This window comes from Scyliorhinus torazame, chromosome 16 (genome assembly GCF_047496885.1).
Source record: "Scyliorhinus torazame isolate Kashiwa2021f chromosome 16, sScyTor2.1, whole genome shotgun sequence".
NCBI lineage: Eukaryota > Metazoa > Chordata > Chondrichthyes > Carcharhiniformes > Scyliorhinidae > Scyliorhinus > Scyliorhinus torazame.
Window position 1 is genome coordinate 121,226,072 of NC_092722.1, and position 20,591 is coordinate 121,246,662.

The following is a 20,591-nucleotide window of genomic DNA, read 5'->3' on the forward strand; positions in this document are numbered from 1 at the left end:
TGATTGCAAAGCATCATTTATAAATTGTTTTTATTTATGCAAGATTTCCTTATACATAGCATACAGAGTTGATTCTACGACTTTTGTAATTGATCTAAACAGGAAATCTAATTTTGTAACTTTTATATGCTATTAGGAATTGGTATGAGGAATAGGTGGGTACAAAATATATTAATCTGACACAGTTTTTATATTTTCCCTACTGCAAGTAAGTTGTTTATCAAGAAGAAAATGAGAGAAGGTTTTCATTTTTTGTTCATCGGTTGTCTCCTTCCCAATCTGAAGACATTGCTGAAATGCCATTCCACGAGCGCAAATCCCTGAGATATTTCACCCGAGTGGCTATTAGTCATATGCAGGTCTCTGCCTTGTGTCAGTAGGCCATTTGATGCAAGAGGTTCACACTTGTGCTTAATTTTTCTCTCTCCAAATGCCCATACCTGCTGAGATTTTTCAGTAAGGGTTGCTGAATTGGGAGTGGAGTGCTGGATGATTTTCTCTTCTTTGACCTCGATCCACTGAGGTATATTCTAGTATCTCTGCCACCTTTTTGGATGAGATCAGCTGACCTGACTCGGAGCAGGATTTTCTGGCCCTTCCTGCTGATGGGATATTCCGGTCCTCTGAAAGGCAACCCCCTGTGGCAGATTCGCCAGCACTGGGACAGGCGAGTCACGCAAAACATCGTAGTGGCAACCAATGATGAGCCGCCTCTGCTGCTGGAAAGTCCCACTCTCAGAGTGGAAATTGAATCTAGCTGGGGAACTTGATGAATACACTTGCTGAGCCTTTGGGAAAATGTTTTGGATGGGTTCCTTTATTTCCCATGCATCCCCCATTTCTTCAGTTCCTCATTACTTAAAACAATCAAAAGTACTTTCTTTTTGCTCCTCCTTTCCTTGCTTTTTCTGTCCTCCAGGATATGCACCATCTGCAGCTAATCTTCTACCAGGTCTGTATGAGTGCATACTTTTTAATTTATTATAGTACTTTAAAATTTCAGTCAGTAACTCTTTCAATCATTTATGTCTGGTTTAGATTGTTCAATTCCTAATAGCCGCATGTTCTTTGGTGCCTTTTCCCAGTACAGTAAGAAAATGTATAAATATATTCAGACATCTCGGAGATGGTAAGACTGCTGCAGTGGCTGTAATGCAATCATTTATCCACTTACCATACTTGAAGCAGAAATTACTTTGAAATCTACTTGAGAATCAAGCTTTAGAAGTTATGCAGAACAAGCTACTAAATACTGAAATAATGTACTCTTTGTACATTGCCACTATCTTAAACAGGATTTAAATATAGTTTTTCCTATCGAACCTTTCTTCCACACCACCTAACAAACCAGTGATTGCTCCAACTCCTTCTGTTATCAGTGCTGGGTCATTTTTTTAAGCCTACAGCCTCAGCATTGGGATCGTATTTTACCAGAGTGTGGTATTTCTTCAAACGAAGACCTGACTCTTAAATGTGAATTGAGATTTATGGATTATTTTCTTTCCTTCAGGATAAAATGTTCCATTTCTGGATAAATACATTCTTCATCCCACAACCAAATGAGAACTTAGATAAAGTAGAAAATGGCAGCATAGTTACAGACAAGGACGATGATGGTTTGCGTACAGATAATGACAAGGAATATCTGGCCCTCACATTGACTAAAAATGAACTTGACAAGGCAAATAAAGACAAAGCCAACAGATATTTCTCACCGAATTTCAAGGTTAGTAACCAGTTCTATACAAAATGTAGAAAATATTGTACTTTTATTGAACTTTGGAGTTGGTGTTCGATGATTTTGTGCTCAATATTGAAACCTCTGGTGTTCTAATAGCTTGTTGGCCATTGGTTATTGAATACCTGAACATTTTCAATTATAGAATCTTGGCTCATTTAAAATTCTTGATATTAAACTGATATTCTAAAATCAATCTAATTTTGTTGTAATCTTATTCACCAAGATTATTTTTCTTGCAGAAACCATTTATTGCCTAGCAATGTATCACCAGGTAACAAGACAGAAAATAAATAAGTTATTAACCATTGAAGCAGTACAGTTTTGTTTGCTAGTAATTGTATGATCAGTTGGTTGGCACCTCCATGAGAAATGTTTGTGTGGAATAATACTAGATATTTCAGTTTTGGCCACATGTGCGATTATTGAATGATTCTTGTTAAACCCTGTTATGATCCTTGGTCAGACCCAGGTAGTGAGGGGAGGTCCAGCGAGGGACCAGTAACATTTTGTTTAAAGTAGTTAAAGGTTGCGATTAAAGACATCTGCTTTTGAAATAAAGCCACAAGATTCCACGGGTTTTGAACAAACCAAAAACAAAATTTACTGTACAAGTTTTGAAAGATAAAACAATTTACAAGATGAATCTTAGAATCAACCTCAGAATCAACTTGAGGTTCAAGTAAATTAACAGTTAAACTATGATCGAACACACCACTGCACGATAAATGGCAGATGGGGCATATCCCACAGGTTTCTGAGCAACCCAGATGTCAGTATTCACTGGGAGTTGCACAGTCTCTTTAAAACTCTGGCCTGTAACTTCCACAGAGTGACGATCTCAGTTGGATTGCCATTCTTGCCCGATTTTTCTTTGCTGAGATTCTGAAGCCCCTGTCTCGGCCAACTTTCCTCATTCAGGCTGGATGAGACAGCAACAGCGAGGAACACCCTGGCAGCATCATCGTGCGGTAACTGGGGTGCAGGGAGCTAAGTCAACTCCCCCTTTTTATGGCAGTAGCTGCAGAAAATGGGAGATTTAAAGGGTAAATTTTGAAGAACAATACAGCACAGGAACAGGCCCTTGGGCCCTCCAAGAGGGCGATGGGGGTGGGGGGCATGCGAAGCTGGGTCTGTGTTTTTTTAAATAGTTACTCTGGAGTTAGAAGTGCTTTCTCCCTCTACCTCTTTCAGAGTAACTATCAAGGTAAAACTGGCAGAACCATCCAAAGTTAGCAATTTAAATCCCTTCTATTGGATGGTGCCCAGGCCAGCGCAATTGTCCAGAGGAAGTTAGCACAGCTGGGAAATTGATGGGTAAATCCTTACATTAGAATTTCCTAGAGGGATTCCCCAGTGCATCATTGGGGTACCCCTTAATGCGACGCTGGGGAACTGGAAGTTATGGCCCTTTCTTCCTGCTGAGAAATTTCCAGTTTTCGCCTTCAAAGATCGGGGCGGGTTTCTCCGACCCCCCCGCCGGGGCGGGGCGGGGGGGGGGGGGGGGGGGGGGGGGGGGGTGACGCCAGCTGCCGAATTCTCCGGCGCCGTTTTTTGGGCGGGGGCGGGAATCGCACCGTGCCGGTCGGGGGCGGTTGGAAGCGGCCCCCCTGGCGATTCTCCTCTCTGCGATGTGCCGAGCGGCCGCCCAATTTTGGCCAGTCACGCCGGTGTAAATTACACAAGGTTCTTACCGGCGGGACCTGGCTCTGTGGGCGGCCTGCGGAGTCCTCCGGGGGTGGGGGGGGCTCCACGGTGGCTTGGCCCGCGATCGAGGCCCACCGATCTGCAGGCGGGCCTGTGCCGTGGGGGCACTCTTTCCCTCCATGCCACTGGATACCGGAGAATCCCGTCCCGAGCCTCTGAATTCCCTCCAAAAATTGCTCAGACTCAGACTATCCTAATGACAACTCCCTACCAGGGTTTGCTCCTCAGGACTTTCCTGAGCCTTGACTTACTGGAGACTGCTCACCTCTGTGCCTGGAGCCTCTTCTCCCTGCTTCTGAGCACATCCAGTCACGTAGAATTTCTTGAGCCAGAACACTTGGCTGCACTGAGCTATCAATGACTCTCAAAGCCTCTTCTCAGCTGAACTCTTTCAGCAGCACGGAACAAGCAAATGTCTCAGCCCTAACTCCACAGAATTCGGGCAGCACGGTGGCGCAGTGTGTTAGCCCTGTTGCCTCACAGCGCTGAGGTCCCAGGTTCGATCCCGGCTCTGGGTCACTGTCCGTGTGGAGTTTGCACATTCTACCCGTGTTTGCGTGGGTTTCGCCCCCACGACCCAAAAGATGTGCAGGGTAGGTGGATTGGCCATGCTAAACAAAATTACCCCTTAATTGTAAAAAATTGATTGGGTACTCTAAATTTATTTTTTTAAAACTCCACAGAATTGCCAAATGGCTTCCAGGTCCAACAGCAGCACTTGTATGGATCTGGTCACCATCCTCTTCACCTGTCCCTGACTAACTGACTAAAACTGAGATCACTTAAATGGCTCTTCACTGACCTATGTGGAGAACCTATCAACACGCAGTGGGTTCCACCTTTGTTTCTTGGTAGGAACCAATGTAACAGCTGTGGAACCGGCAGTATCTTCAATGTTACAATCTGCACAGGGACACGCAGATCAATGAATTTCCTAAACGAAAGAGAAAATGCTGGAAAATGTCAGCAGATCTGGCAGCATCTGTAGGGAGAGAAAAGAGCTAAAGTTTCGAGTCCGATGACTCTTTGTCAAAGCTCAGAGCTGAGATTTTCCAGCATTTTCTCTTTCGTTTCAGATTCCAGAATCCGCAGTAATTTGCTTTTATCCGATGAATTTCCTAACGCCCCTGACCAAAACAAAACTGCAAATTTTCAATATCGCTACTTATCCGTTTTGCAATTTCTTTTGAGCACATATCACATTTTTAAGACTAAAAGTGAATGTTTATGTTACATTAATTTTCTCAATTATTGTCCACTGAAAATAATTAGTAGGTGCTGTGACTATTACTTGGATTGTCCTGGAAATTTGGTTTATTTCAACAAAATGCATTCATGCTTTTATGCCATATGCTTTTTCATCTCTTAGTAAATTGAAAAATTAGCCACTCAACTTTATACTAACTGGTCCATTTAGATTATACGTACACAATATCTAATCCATTTTTATAGTTCTTGGGGCCATTCAAAATGTATTTGTTGAAGATTGATTTGCACTTATAATTTTGAGGATAATTATCAAACACTGCAAATCTTTTCAGTCTGTAAATGATCCCAAATACGTGAAAGATTGATTTTGTTTGTTTTCCCAGTCCAACATATTTGCTAACTGCAGAAAATAGTTTGATGTCTTGCATCTACAGCTTGACATCAATAATGGGAAAACTGATGGAGGCCATAATATGGGATAAGATAAATGTACACTTCGAGAAAAATAAGTTAATACTGGACAGTCAACATGGTTTTGTCAAGGGCAGGTCATGTCTGATAAATTTAATTGAGTTCTTTGATGAGGTGACACAGGCAGTAGATGAGAGTAGTGCTGTGGATATTGTATATTTGAACTTTCAGAAAGCATTTACTATGGCAGGTTGGTTAGGAAATTAGAAATGTTTGGAATTGATGGGTACTTGGCAGCATGGATTAGAAGTTGGCTAAGAGATATGAAACAAAGTACCCACTATAGGTACAGATGAGCATTTCTCAGACTGGAAACGAGTTAAAAGTGGTGTTCTCCAGGGCTCAGTGTTTGGACGTTTGCTTTTTCTGATTTATATAAACGATTTAGAGATGGTTTTGAGGGCAAAATCTCTAAATATGCAGATGATACCAAGCTAGGGAGAATAATGAAGTGTGAGGATGACGCTGAGCAACTTCAGAGGGACATTGTCAAGTTGGCCAAATGGGCGGATGCATTTCAATGCAGAGAAATGTGAGGTAATGCATTGAAGGAGAAGAAGCATGGGGAGACAGTACAGGCTCAATGGTACAACTTTGAGGGGAGTTTAACCCCAGAGGGACCTCGGGGTTCAAGTGCATAATTCTCTGAAAGCGGCCAGGTAAGTTACAACAGTTGTTAGGAAGTCTTATAAGATCCTTGGGTTTATAAATGGAGGCATAGCGTATAAGAGCAAGAAGTGATACTACATCTCTACAAATCATTGGTCAGACCATATATGGAATATTGGCCGCGATTCAACTAAGTGGGAACAAGGTCCCAAAGCGAGCGCGTTTAGCCACATGTTTCCTGGCGCTCGCAGCACCGAGAAACACATTGCTACACAGTGCAACTCACATTGTATAAGGGGCATCAGCGGGGAAGTGCGGCTAAGGCCGCACATAGCCCCATTTTGTACCATTCTACCAAACAACCACGCAGGGCCCGATCGCCTGCGTGCATAAAAAATGCCAGCTTGGCACTGCCCATAACAACTGGCAGACAACCGTGGCATCTTAGCTGTGCCAGTCGGGCACCCAGGTGGCGGTGCCAGGCTGGCACAACCAAGATACCCAGGTGGCACCAGCAGCGCCAGTGCACCACCCTGCCCAAAAGGCTTTCAGCTGAGGCCCTCCAATCCCCTGGGAGACCCCCACGAGTGCCGTTACATCTGGTCCCTGTTTGTAGAGATCAGTACCAAACTGCACTTGCCTGTGGTCCCCGAGGCGAAGGAAATGAGTCTTAAAACTGTCTCTCTCTAAAATGCAGATTTGCCGAAAAGTGTACTTGCCCACAATGGTCGGGATTTACATCACAGCGTCTCGCGAGATCGCATTGGATCTTGCGAGGCGTTGCGAACTGGGTAGATCCCAGGAATGGGATATCCCAGCTTTTATCGGCCAAGCTGCGCTGTGGCGAGCTGCTTTTCGGGTGCAGCGTGGCCATTGGATCACCCTAGAGAGATACAGAGGTGATTTACTAGATTGATACCAGGAACGAGGAATTTTAGATACAAGGAAAGATTCGGGAAATTGGGCTTGTTCTCCTTAAGAGTACAGAAGATCAAGAGGTGACCTTGTTTAGGTGTTAAAAAGTATGAACAATTCTGACAGAATTTCAAGATTGTCAGCAAGAGAGTTAGGAGTGAGATAAGGAGACACCTCTACTCAGTTGTTGGGATAGGAATGAACTGCCTGGGACAGTGATGGAGGCGGATTCCATTGGATGTTTCAAAAGAGAGCTGTATATACGTTTGCAAGTGATGAATTTAGAGGGCTACGGAGATGGGGCTGGGGAATGGGACTTGTTCAGGAGCACTGCGGTGCAGACACAGTGGACCAAATGGCCTCCTTCTGTGCTGTAAAAATCTATGATTCTATCTACTAATACAGGGTTTCCCAAACTTTTTCATCCTCAGAACCCTTTTGGCCTCAAGTGTACAGGTGAAACCCCTAAGAAACATTCTTATATATTGAAGAGTTAAATCACAAAAAAATAATTATTGTGCAATATGTACAAAATATTCATAAACAAATTCCTAAGTTTTTTCGATTTATATGTATTTACTTATTATAATTAAAATATTCTCTTATTTATCGAATGCTTCCAAGTCTTACTTTTTGTCATTTTTAATGGAAGGAGTGATGCTGATTTGTTTTGCTCACAAATTCATTTAATAGTGGGAGTGCTGCTGGAGAGCAGGATTCCCATTTCAGACACGTGCATGTGCGCACGTGCACACACTCACCTCAAACATAAACACTCACCTCTCATGCACGCACACACATTTACCTTGTGCGCAAACACACACTCCTCTCAAACAGACTCTCCTCTCAAACAGACTCTCCTGTCTCACACATTCACTTCTCTCACATCTCTCTCTCTCACTCTCTATCTGTTCCTTTGAGTCGACCCCAGTGTACATACAACAGCGCACCCCCCCCCCACCGACTTTGCTGGTATTTCCAGCTTGTCCAATCTCAGTGCATTGGCTATGATAAGCGAACTAGTGCGCCGATCAGAAGCCAATGTAGTGTGAAAAACGCATCCAATTGGATGAACTGGAAGGACAGGTTTTTTTTTCAATTTAAAACTGCTGCACCTACTGTGGAACTTGTGTTTGGGAAACACTATACGAGTACATGGGGAAAATATGCACCAATCTAAACTGTTGCTTGTTAGAAATGTTGCAATTGTGCCTGATTGAATCAGTATAAGAAACAAACACATCATTAACTGGTTCTGATTTCCTCAAATAGAAAATCTGATGTCCCAACTATAAACAACAATTGGAAAACGAGCGAACCAATCAAATCACTCACCAGGCACCGTTTTGACTTGTGCTAAATATGGAGTCCAGGCGTTTCCATGCTTTTTGGCTGTAAAGTGCATGGGTACTGCTCATAGAGCTTCATTGGAACATACAAAATTGAAATAAACGTTCCCAAAAGTGCTTCTGTATTTCAAGCTGTAGATTCTTACAACTCCCTGTGCTGTAAGATTCTATGCTTCTATCATGCCTTTTGTTGGCTCTTTGACAAACCTATTCAGGTATATCCCCACTCCCTCGCTCTTTCCCCATATCCCTTTTTAAGCATAAGTAACAATTGAATCCACTTCCATCACCTTTTAGTTAGTGCCTTCCAGATCATCATAACTATCAACACAAAAAAAAGTTATCTTCATCTCTTTCCTCGTCCTTGTTCTTAAAATAGTTACAGATCTTCGTATTCTAATTTAGTATTTATCCACCAATGAGACAACATCAAGAATAGCCCTAGTAGATAGAATAACTAAAATTCACAAAATTAAAACAGAACAAACCAGTGAGAAAAGAATATAAGAGCCTATAAAACCTAGGTATATAGATTCCATGACCCAGTCTCATTACGGATGACACAAATCGTCAAAGTATTGTAAACTGAAGGGGACTGTGCAGAGCTTCAAAAGGACATAAACAAGTTGGTGGAGTGAATATATAGATGGCAGTTGAAGTTCAATGTTGAGAAATGTGAGGTGATGCATTTTGGTCGGAACAACATGGAGAGACCAGATAAACGAAAAGGTAAAATTCTTAAAGGGGTGCAGGAGCAGAGGGGCCTACGTGTATATGTGCATAGATATTTGAAGGTGGTAGGATGGTTGGAGAGAGCAGTAAATAAAACAGTTGATAGTTTGGGATTTATTAATAGGGGCATAAAGTACAAGAGATGTTCAAAATCCTTTTTTCTATTTTTAAAAAACTGTTCTAATTAAGGGGCAATTTAGCGTGGTCAATCAACCTACCCTGCACATCTTTGAGTTGTCGGGGCGAGACCCACAAAGACACAGGGAAATTGTGCAAACTCCACACGGACAGTATCCCGGGGCCGGGATCGAACCCGGGTCTTCGGCGCAGTGAGGCAGCAGTGCGCCCAAGATGTTCAAAATCATGAGGGGCCTGAGCAGAGTTGATGGGGAGAAACTCTTCCCACTCATAAAAGGATCATGAAAAAGAAATTGCAAAAGAAGCAAATGTGATGTGAGAAAACGCTTTTTCACACAATGAGTGGTTTGGGTCTGGAATGTACTGTGTGTAAGTGTGATAGAGGCAGGTTCAATCGAGGCATTCAAGAGGACATTGTCTCTGTTCAAGTAATGACCTAATGAGAAGGGGTGTGGGGAAAAGGCAGGGGAATACCACTAAGCCATGGGCCAAATAGCCTCCTGTGGTGTGACAGTTCTGTATCTAATATTTGGGGCTTTTTTAAAATTGGGTTATCACATCTTATATTTCACAGTTCATAGGTTACATATTACCGAAAAACCACGCAAAAACAAAAAAAAAGACAAACAGAACTCCGCATATATATTTACAGGCAATTGTCTTCCCTTCTGCTGTGGCCATTTAGTCGGCATGCATATGTTACAGTCCCCAGTATGGCCAGAGCACGTATTTACAAGTGTCTATTTACAGTTTGGCTTGGGCTTCAGCTTGCCTTTGGACCTGTCCCCTATGGCTTTGTCCTTTGTCCCTCTCATTCTCTTTGTATTCCTTGATCCTCCCCCCTTACCCTACTGGTTGCTGGCTATGAACAGATATTGGAACAAGTTGGTGAACAGCTTCCACATCCTGTGGAAGCCCTCTTCCTATCCCTGGACAGCAAATTTTATTTTCTCCAGCCTGAGCAATTCTGCCAGGGCAGCCGCGATCAGTCTGCAGCTTTGCGTGGTGCTGCCAATCACCAACTGAGCAGGATTTTCTGGAGGACGATCAGGGAGGCAAAGACTCCTGATTAGTAAGGGGATCAGAGGTTATGGGGAGAAGGTAGGAGAATGGGGATGAGAAAAATATCAGCCAATATGAATGGCGGAGCAGACTCGATGGGCTGAGTGACCTAATTCTGTTCCTATGTCTTATGGTCGGTACCCATCCCCATGAAGAGTTCTGGCTGACCTGAAATCCTGAAGACCGCCACTTTAGGGCATGGCTCCACCCTCACTCCCACAACCCTGGGCATTGCCTCAAAGAAAGTCATCCAGTACCCAACAAGTCTGGGGCAAGCCTAGAACATGTGGGTGTGGTTGGCCGGGCCTCCCTGACATTGTTCATATTTGTCCTCCACCTCCGGAAAGAACATACTCGTTAGAGTTCTGGTTCAGTGCACTCTGTGCAACACCTTTAGCTGTGTTAGGCTCAGCCCTGAACATGTGCAAGTGAAGTTCGTCCTTTATAGTGGTTCGATCCAGAGTCCTCCCATTATCTATATGCCTAATTCCTCCCCCCATTTTTTCCTTGTCTCATCCAGGGGGAGCGCACCTCCTCCAGCAGTCACCTATAATGTCCCCACAGTTTCTCTTCCCTAGGTTACCCGCGTCCAGTAGCTCTTCTACTAATGAGTATCCTGGTATCTGGGGGTACCTTGTTCTTTCCTCAAGGAGGAAGTTTTAGACCTGAATGTATCTCGGATGGCTTTCTCTTGGGAACTGGAACCTCTCTATGAACCGGTAACTAGAACCTCCCCCAGGGCTGTGACTCTATCATCCTTGTATATGTCTCCTCGTCCTGTCTCCACCGTTTGAAGGTGGTGTCCATTATTGCGGGAGTGAACCTTCAGTTGTTGCAGATGGAGGCCAACTCTCCTCCATCTTTTTTTTTAACAAACAATTTTTAATGATGTATTTTTGGCACAACAAACAATCACAGTGCAAAAACAATAGAGTACAAAGAACAGGAATCAAAAAGCAACCGCCGACATCCGTCCCTCCAAGGCCCGCCTCTATACTAACCTTAACCCCCCTGCTGACGATTAATTCACTGCAAAGAAGTCAATGAATGGTTGCCACCTCTGGGCGAACCCTGACATCGACCCTCTCAAGGTGAACTTGATCTTTTCCAGGCCGAGAAAGCTCGCCATGTCGGTTAACCAGGCCTCTGACTTCAGGGGCCTAGACTCCCTCCAAGCCAGTAATATCCGTCGCCGGGCTACCAAGGAGGAAAAGGCCAGAACATCTGCCTCTCTCTCCTCCTGAACACCCGGGTCTTCCAACACCCCAAAGATCGCTACCCCCGGACTCATTTCCACCCTTGTCTTCAATACCCTGGACATGACATCCGCGAACCCCTGCCAATATCCCCTAATTTTTGGGCATGCCCAGAACATGTGGACATGGTTCACTAGTCCACCCGCACACTGACACACTTGCCTTCCACCCCAAAAAGCTACTCATCCGGGCCGCTGTCATGTGCGCCCGGTGCACCACCTTAAATTGGATCAAACTGAGCCTTGCGCATGTAGCGGTCGCGTGGACCCTGCTCAGTACCTCCACCCATAGGCCGTCTTTCATCTCACCGCCCGGTTCCTCCTCCCACTTACACTTAGCTCTTCTATATGCACCTCCTCCGCCCCCATTAATTCTTTGTAGATGTCCGAGACGCTCCCCTTCCCCACCCATCCCCTAGACACTACCCTATTTTGAATCCCTCTTAGTGGCAGGAGTGGGAAGGATGATACCCGCCTACGCAGAAAGTCCCGCACCGGAAGATATCTAAAATCATTCCCTGCTGCCAACCCAAACTTCTCCTCCAGCTGGGGAAACTCCCTTCCAGAAACCGGTCCCCCATCTTCTCAATTCCCTCCCTTTGCCATACCCGAAATCCCCCATCTAGGCTCCCAGGAGCAAACCGATGGTTGTCACATATTGGGGACTAAACCGATGCACCCACTGCACCAACGTACCTCCTCCACTGACCCCAGATCCTCAGGGCCGCCACCACCACGGAACTGGCAGAATATCTCGCCTGCGGGAACGGCAACGGTGCCATTATCTGCGGCCCCCAAGCTGTTGCCCCTACATGAGGCTGCCTCCATCCGCACCCAAACCGCCCCCGTCCCCGCTACCCACTTCCTTAGCATCGCAATATTGGCCGCCCAGTAATAATTACTAAAATTTGGCAGGGCCAGCCCCCCCTCTCCCCGATTCATCTCGAGCAGCACTTTTTTCATCCGTGGGGACTTATCCGCCCAAACAAAGCCCAAAAAACTTTTGTTGATCTCTTAAAAAAGGACCGCGGGATGAAAACCGGGAGGCATTGGAACACAAATAAAAATCTTGGCAATATCGTCATCTTAACCGTCTGCACCCTCCCCGCCAATGACAGCGGGAGCGCATCACATCTCCGAAATTCGCCCCTCATCTGCTCAACCAGCCTGGACAAGTTCAACTTGTGTAACCGGCCCCAGTTGCGTGCCACTTGTATCCCCAGATATCTAAAATTGTTTCCCACTAACCTGAACGGTAACTCCCCCAGCTGGCCCTCCTGACCCATTGCCTGGACTACAAACATCTCACTCTTCGTCATATTCAATTTGTATCCTGAAAACCTGCCGAATTGCCCTAGAATCGGCATAATCTCCCTCATCCCTGCCCCTGGATCTGCTACATATAGGAGTAAGTCATCCGCATACAGCGATACCCTATGCTCCACCCCACCCCCCACTCCCTAACCAGCCCTTTCCAGCACCTAGAAGCTCTCAGAGCAATTGCCAGCAGCTCTACGGCTAACGCAAACAGCAGTGGGGAGAGGGGACATCCCTGTCTTGTCCCCCGGTGCAGCCTAAAATAGTCCAAGGTCGTCTTATTCGTCCTTACACTGGCTTCCGGGACCTGGCACAACAGCCTGACCCAGTCAACAAAGCCCCTATCAAACCCAAACCGTCCCAGCACCTCCCATAGATAGTCACACTCTACCCGGTCAAACGCCTTCTCTGCGTCCATGGCCACAACTACCTCAACTTCCCTTCTCTGCGGGGGCTTCATAATCACATTAAGCAGCTTTCTTATATTGGCTACCATCTGCCTACCCTTGACAAATCCGGCTTAGTCCTCCATAATCACCTTCGGCACACAATCTTCAATCCTGGAAGACGACACCTTGGCCAGCAACTTAGCGTCCACATTAAGCAACGAGATTGACCTATAGGACCCACGTAGTTCCGGGTTCTTGTCCCGCTTCAATATTAACGAGATGGTGGCCTGTGACATCGTCGGGGGCAGCACCCCTCTATCCCTCGCCTCGTTAAAAACCTTAACCAGCAACGGCCCTAATATCCCTGAAAATCTCTTGTAAAATTCCACCGGGAACCTGTCTGGCCCCGGAGCTTTACCCGACTGCATCGCCTTCAAGCCCTCAGATATTTCTTCGGCCCTAATCGGAACCCCCAACTTGCCCACCAGCTCCCTACCCACCCTTGGGAAAGTCAACCCGTCCAGAAAGTGTTTCATCTCCTCGCGCCCCGTGGAGGGTTCCGAGCAATAGAGTCCGCTCTAAAAGTCCCTAAACGCCCTGTTTAGCCCAGCCGAGTCCCCTACCAGGTTTCCATCTCCGTCGACCACCTTATCAATTCCCCTGGCTGCCTCCCTCTTCCTCAACTGCTGTGCCAGCATTCTGCTGGCCTTCTCTCCATATTCATACAGCCTCCCCCTCGCCTTTCTAAGCTACTCCACTGCCTTGCCCGTGGACAGTACCCCAAACTCAGCCTGCAGCCTCCGGCGCTCCCTTAACAGTTCCGCCCCTGGGGTCACCGCATACCTCCTATCTACCCGTAGGATCTCCTTGATCGGTCCGTCTCTGCCCTGTCCGTCCTGTCCCTATGAGCTCGGATTGAAATCAACTCCCCTCGCACCACTGCCTTCAGCACCTCCCAGACCACCGCTGCTGAGACTTCCCCTGTGTTGTTGACCTGCAGATAGTCCTGCATGCACTTCCTTACTCTCGCACACTGCCTCATCCGCCAACAAGCCCACATCCAATCGCCACTGCGGGAGTTGGAAGCTCCCCTTACTGGCCTGCAGTTCCACCCAGTGTGGGGCATTGTCCAAAATAGTGATGGCTGAGTACCCCATGTCCACCACCCCCGCCAGCAGATCCCTACTCAAAATGAAAAAGTCGATCCGGGAATACACTTTATGTACATGCGAGTAGAAAGAAAACTCCCTAGCCGTCGGCTGCCTAAACCTCCATGTGTCGATTCCCCCCCCCCCCGCTCCATGAACCCTATCGGCTCCGGCTCCTTTGCCATCGCTGGCACCCTCCCCGTTTTCGAGCACGACCGAACCAGGCCGGGGTCGACAACCGTATTAAAATCCCCTCCCATCACCAGCTTGTGCAAGTCCAGATCCGGTATCTTCCCCAGCACCCTCTTGATGAATTCAAAATCGTCCCAGTTCTGCGCATGGACATTAACCAATACCACCTTCCTCCCCTCTAGCTTCCCGCTCACCATAACATAATTGCCCCCCCCCCCCCCCCATCCGAAACTATACTGCCCGCCTGGAATTCCACCCGCTTATTAATCAAAATCGCCAGCCCTCTTGTCTTGGTATCCAGCCCCGAATGGAAGACCTGACTGACCCAGCCCTTCCTCAGCCTAACTTGATCCGCCACTTTCAGGTATGCCTCCTGCAACATCACCACGTCCGCCTTCAGAGCCCTCGGGTGCGCGAACACACGGGCCCTCTTGACCAGCCCATTCAGCCCTCTAACGTTCCATGTGATCAGCCATCCCCCTTTCTTGGCCCGCCCATGCGCCGCCATCTGCCCGCCTTCAGGTAGCTCTCACCCCCGACCCCCTCTCCGTCCATGAACCCAGGAATCTCCCTCGTCAGCAAAGTAACTCCACTGCCCCCCCCCCCCAAAGCAACATCACCCTATAACCCTGCCCTGTATTGAACCAATACACCCCCCCCCCCGCTGTGTTTCCGTTGACTAGCTCACCCAGCTAGCTTGGTGACCCTCGCCTCCAGCACCACAAAGTCTCCCACCAATTGTTCCCTACTCCCCTCCCCCTCCGCCCATCGAAACCGCTTCCCACATCAAACCAAACAATCTCCTAATTACCATAAGAGACAGCCCAAGAGAGACAGAGACCCCCACAAGAAAACCCCTCTATAATACAATTTAAAAGTAATACAAAATTAAGCCCCCACCAACCATCCCCATCAAAACACCGAAAAACCCAACAAAAACTGAATATCTTTTACTCTTTTCCCTCCCCCCATCTTCACCCAAACTTCAAAGACAAAAAAAAGGCAACAATCAAGCCATATATACATCGTTCTAAAAAAGGGAAAAATACCGCCGCTTAAGTCCAAAAAGTTATCAGTTCTGCGCCAGACCCTTCTTGGCAAGTGACCCAGAGGCACGCCGGGTAGAGGAGCCAGAACTTCACTTTCTTCTTGAACAGGATCTCCTTCACTTGCCTGAAGCCTGCCCTCCTTCTGGCCACTTCCACACTCAGGTCCTGATAGATACGCAATATGACTGCTTTCAGCTCCTGGTACGTTTGGCCCACTGGAGGACACATTCTTTATCCAAAAATCTGTGGAACCGAACCACCATCGCACTTGGGGTCCCCCAGCCGTGGCTTCCTCGCCATCGCCCTGTCCACCTCCAATGGTCGGGGAAAAGCCCCCTCCCCCAGAATCTTCTGGAACATATTTACTACAAAAGTGCCAGAATCCGCCCCTTCAGTGAGACCGACAATTCTTAAGTTCTCCAGCTCTTCCATCTTTTCTAACAGCCTTTTCTGCTGATCCTTCAGCATCCCCACCTCCAGCTCCACCATTTGGTGCTTCCCCTGATCCGCCAGCGTTTTCTCCAACTTCTGGATCGTCCGATCCTGGGCATCCAGCCTACGTTCCATCCGATCGACCGACTCCTTTATTGAGTCGAGACAATCTCGTTTCTGTCTGGAGAAGCCCTCTTGGATGACCTGCATCAGCTCCTCCATCGATGGCTGGGCCATCACAGCAGGGGTCCGAACCTCGGCCATGTTAGCTTCAGCAGCCACTTCTACCCAGCCCTTGCTTATCTTTCTATTTCTTCCCTTACGATCCCTTGGGGTTCTCCGTTCCATGCACCACTGTGTGGATCCAGTGCTTAAATGCCCGCACTTTCAAAATCAGAACTCAAAGCCACGAAAAAGTCAGGGAAAAAAATCCAAAAGTCCGGCCAGAGCGGGAGCCACCAAGTATGCGACTTACTCCCGCCACCGGAAGTCCTCCCCTCCATCTTCACCCACTCGGCCTGCCTCTGCTTCCTTCACCCATCCGCACTCTTTCTGGGGTGGCCGTCCAGTGATAGGACTGTAGGTTCAGGAGGGCCAAGCCTACCATAATACTTTTCTTTCTGTAGCACTTCTTTTGGATCCTTGGGTTCTTTCCCCTCCACACACACACAAAAACGGCATGATTAGTTTGTTGACCGCGTTGTAAAAGGCTTTAGGTATGTAGATCGGGAGGGATTTGAAGAGGAGCCTGGGCAGTATGTTCATTTTGATCGTCTACGAGTGGGAGTGGGCCCCACCTTGTCCGATTCCATCTGTGGATCCGTGTCCAGTCTTGGGCTATTTGGATCCCAGGTGGTGGAATTTGGTCTGGGCTTGCTTGAACGGCAGTCCCCCTTGCAGAGGGAAGATTTGCTCAGATTCAGCTTGTAACGTGAGAAGGCTCCAAACTCCTTTAGGAGTTTCAATATCACTTTCATGATGGTCTGGTATCCTCTCTGTCCGCCCTTTGAATACCTCTCCACCTATTCGCGAGGGTGATCACCAGTGCCTTGATTGCCAGAGCAAATAGCAGCATCGATAGCGGGCATCCCTGTCTCGTGCCTCTGTGCAGCCAGAAGTATTTAACGCTGGTGGGGTTTGTACTCTCGTCATGGGGGTACTGTACAGTAGTTTCACCCAGGAACTGAACCCTGATCCGAACCCAAACCATTTCAGTACCTCGATAAGGTACTTCCATTCCACTCTGTCGAAGGCCTTTTTTTCATTTAAGGAGATGATCACTTTTGGTGTTCTCTCCCCGGATGCGGTCATTATCAAATTCAATACATGTTAGCTGCCTGCCCTTGCCAAAGCCTGTCTGGACCTCCACGACTACCTCTGGCATGCAGCTTCCCAGCCCCCTTCCCTTGCCACAGCCTTCGCCAGGATCTTTGCGTCTCCGTTGAGTAGCAAGATGGGCCTGTAGAACCCGCACTCAGTCAGATCTTTGTACTTTTTGGGTATCAGCAATATTGATGCTTGGTGGCAGGGTGCCTCGTAGTGAGTCTGCGAACATTTCCCGCAGGACCACTAGTGTCCCTTCTAAGACATCAGTAACCATGACATGCTGTCCCCCTTGGTCCACAAGGTAAATTGGTCTGTAACCGTCCTCAACGCTGTAAAAGCTATCCTCTTATTGAGCAGTATGGCCACTTCCTGAGACCTTGTCCTGTAGCACGATTGTTAAGTCTGTCCCACCCAGCTCTCTCTTACCCGCAGCCGGTCCATCTCCCCGGTGGGTCTCCTGGAGGAAGACTATGTGGGCTCTCAGATGAGCGAACACTCTGGATCTTTTCACCGTGCCGTTAAATCCCCTGCCGTTCCAGGTAATTATTCTGACGGGGTGTTTCAGTAGCCACCTGCCCCCCCTCCTGCTGTGTCAACCCTATTTACCTTGTGGATGCACCCCTGCACTCCAGGGTTTCCCTTTGCTTGGGGGCCAACCAAGATGGCCACTATCATTGTGTATGCCACGTGGCTGTGCCCCTGCACTCCGGGGTTTTCCTTTGCGCAGGGATCCTCTAAGATGGATGTTTGAGATGCACTTGTTTCCATTGTCGCCATGTGCGATCTGTTGCAGACAGCCTTCTACCCCGCCCCTCACATCTTCCCCCATACCCCAGCGGGCTTCCCCCCTACTGTCAGGCATTGGTTGGGAGTTGTGCCGCTCATCCGCTAGTGATCGCCTCTCCCACAGTTAGCAACTGTGCTAACCACTATGCTACCGTGCGCCCACACCGAACCGCACATTCGGTACTGCATACCGAACCGCACATTTTCTTGTAAAGTGCTGCTTTGGCTGTGTTACATGCTGTCCGGCACTTCGCCAGGCTTGCCCCAATGTTCGGTACACAAGTATCGAGTGTCCCTCCCACTTACAGGACCGTGTATGCGTTGCCCAATTCAGGATCTTTCGCGATCTTGGTACAGTTTTGTGATGATGGCCCACGGCTGCTTCCTGGTCTTGGCCTTTGGCCGGAGTGACCTGTGGTCTATGTCCATTTCTGGGGACTTGGGCAAGCTTTCCCCTCCAACAGGTTTGCCCAGCATCTGTGCCACCTATTGCATAGGGTTCCTCCAGTAGGCCCACAATGTGGAGGTTTTGGAGGCAAGGTCGGTTCTCTTGGCCTTTGACCTTCCCCATTAGCGCCCCTTGTGTTGCAGCCAACCTTACCATCTCTGTCTCCAATGAGGCGGTCCAGTCACTCTGATCGGTCACGGCGTTCTCCAGCTCGCTGATCGTCGCCTCCTGTGTCTCCAGACTTCGCTCCATCTTTTCCAATGCTGCTTAAATGGGGACCAGCGCCTCTGCTACCGCCACTTTCACCATCACCAACATTTCAAGCTTGATGGAGTCTTTGAGGACTTGGAGCTCCTGTGTTAGGAGGTCCCTCCATTCATTTATTGGGAGGTAGCCCGGCATATGTCCTGGCGGCCCATTCTGTTTGGGTGTGGCCGGTTTCTCGTCACCTGGTATGTTCACCATCAATCATCCTCTCCAGACTTTTACTGATTCTGCTGTCTTTTCTGCTCAGGCTGTCGCCTGGCATTCCTCATTCTTTGTGGTGGTGATGGAGGAGGGTGGGGGATGAGGAGGCTTTTTTTCCCTGGGTTTAGAGGTCTATTTTTGGACTAAAAATGCCTTATTTCAGGTTTCCAGGAGGAGAGCCACCATTCGTGCGTCCAGTCAGCACATCCCCATCACCGGAACTCCATTTCGGGCTTTTCTATGATTACACCGAGGTAATTCCAATAAAGCTGTATAAATTAGCATTTAAAACATGAAAGTACAATAAACAAGCTGCACAAATTAGCCTTTAAAACATGAAAGTACAATCAACTAAGTCCCATAAATCCAAATACTAAGCTTTCATCCACGAAATACTGTCCACAAGGCTTACTTCCACTAACCAATTGCAATAAATGCTGATGTTTCATTGCTGCACTGAACTGCGCCTAGCTAAAAAGGCTAAACCAAGTAATAGATATCCAGAATGACCCGTTAGAACTGCACACACTGTGGTCAAAGTTAGCATGGCTGCTTCACAGCGCCACGGACCTGGTTTCCAATCTGACATTAGGACTCTCTGTGTTGAGTATGCATGTTCTCAGTGTGTCTGTGTGGGTTCCTTCCAGGTGCTTCAGTTTCCTCACACAGTCCAAAGATGTGCAGGATAGGTGGGGTTACAGGGATAGGAGTGGGGCTAGATGGGATGCTTTTTCAGAGGGTCATTGCAAATTCGATAGGCCAAATGGCCTCCTTCTTTACTGTGGGAATGCTATGGAAATCTGATGGACTGGAGCTTTTGGAATTGAAGTTTAAAATGACTGCCTATTATATTCCATGTCACATTGCATTGCCGGGGAGTGGGGGGGCTCACAAATATTAAGCTCGAAGTGCTGTCAATCATCGATGTAAGCCAAATAATTCTACTTTCAAAAGACTCGTGTTTTTTCTGATTGAACATGATTAGGAACTGGTATTGGGTGGTGGAAAATTCTCACCTGTATTCAGATTTTTGGCACCTTCCACCCACTAAGTTGTTAAGCCACTATCTTTTCTGAGATCCAGGATTTTTGATTTGTCTAACTTAAAATATAATTAGTGCAGTGGAACTAGAGAGCAACAGATGTTAATCCTAGTTAGGATTCAAGAAAGTCACGTTCCAGAGAGAACAAAGGATAAGTATGGGAAGCTTAGGGAGCCCTGGATAACGAGGGATATTGTGAACCTCGTCAAAATGTAAAAGGAGGCTTTTGTACGGTCAAGGGTGGGGACAGTCAAAACCCTTGAGGTGTATAAAGAAAGTAGGAGGGTACTTAAGCGGGAAATTAGGAGGGCTAGTAGGGGTCATAAAAAGTTCTTGGCAAGTAGGATTATGGTGAATCCCAAAGCTTTTTATTCATATGTAAAATGCAAGAGGGTGGTTAGGGAAAGATTGGACCACTTAAGGACAGTGGGGGAATCTATGTGTTGAGCAAGAGGAAATTGGTGAGGTATTAAATAAGTACTTTGTATCAGTGTTCACCAAAGAAAAGGACTTTTGTGGAAGATGATTCTTGGGTAGGGTGTGTGGACAGTCTGGATTATGTTGACATTGAAAAGGAGGAGGTATTGGGACTTATAAAAGATATTAAGGTAGATAAGTCTCCTGGGCCTGATGGGATTTACACCAAAATACTGAGGAAAGCAAGGGAGGAAAGTAATGGGTCCTTGACTGGCATCTTTGTATCCTCATTGGCTACAGGTGAGATTCCAGAGGACTGGAGAATAGCTAATGTGATATCTCTGTTTAAGAAAGGTAGCAGGGATATTCCAGGAAACTATAGGCCGGTGAGC

General features: G+C 47.2%; 1 protein-coding gene across 2 annotated transcripts in view; it reads left to right on the top strand.

Moving 5' to 3' along the window:
* ptenb (phosphatase and tensin homolog B) overlaps window positions 1–20,591 on the top strand; it is a 246,300-nt gene that overhangs the window by 208,776 nt on the left and 16,933 nt on the right. For both annotated transcript variants that reach the window (XM_072478959.1, XM_072478961.1), the window contains one exon: window positions 1,511–1,726. In XM_072478959.1, coding sequence (XP_072335060.1) covers window positions 1,511–1,726 — 216 coding nt within the window. The remainder of the gene's footprint in view (window positions 1–1,510; window positions 1,727–20,591) is intronic.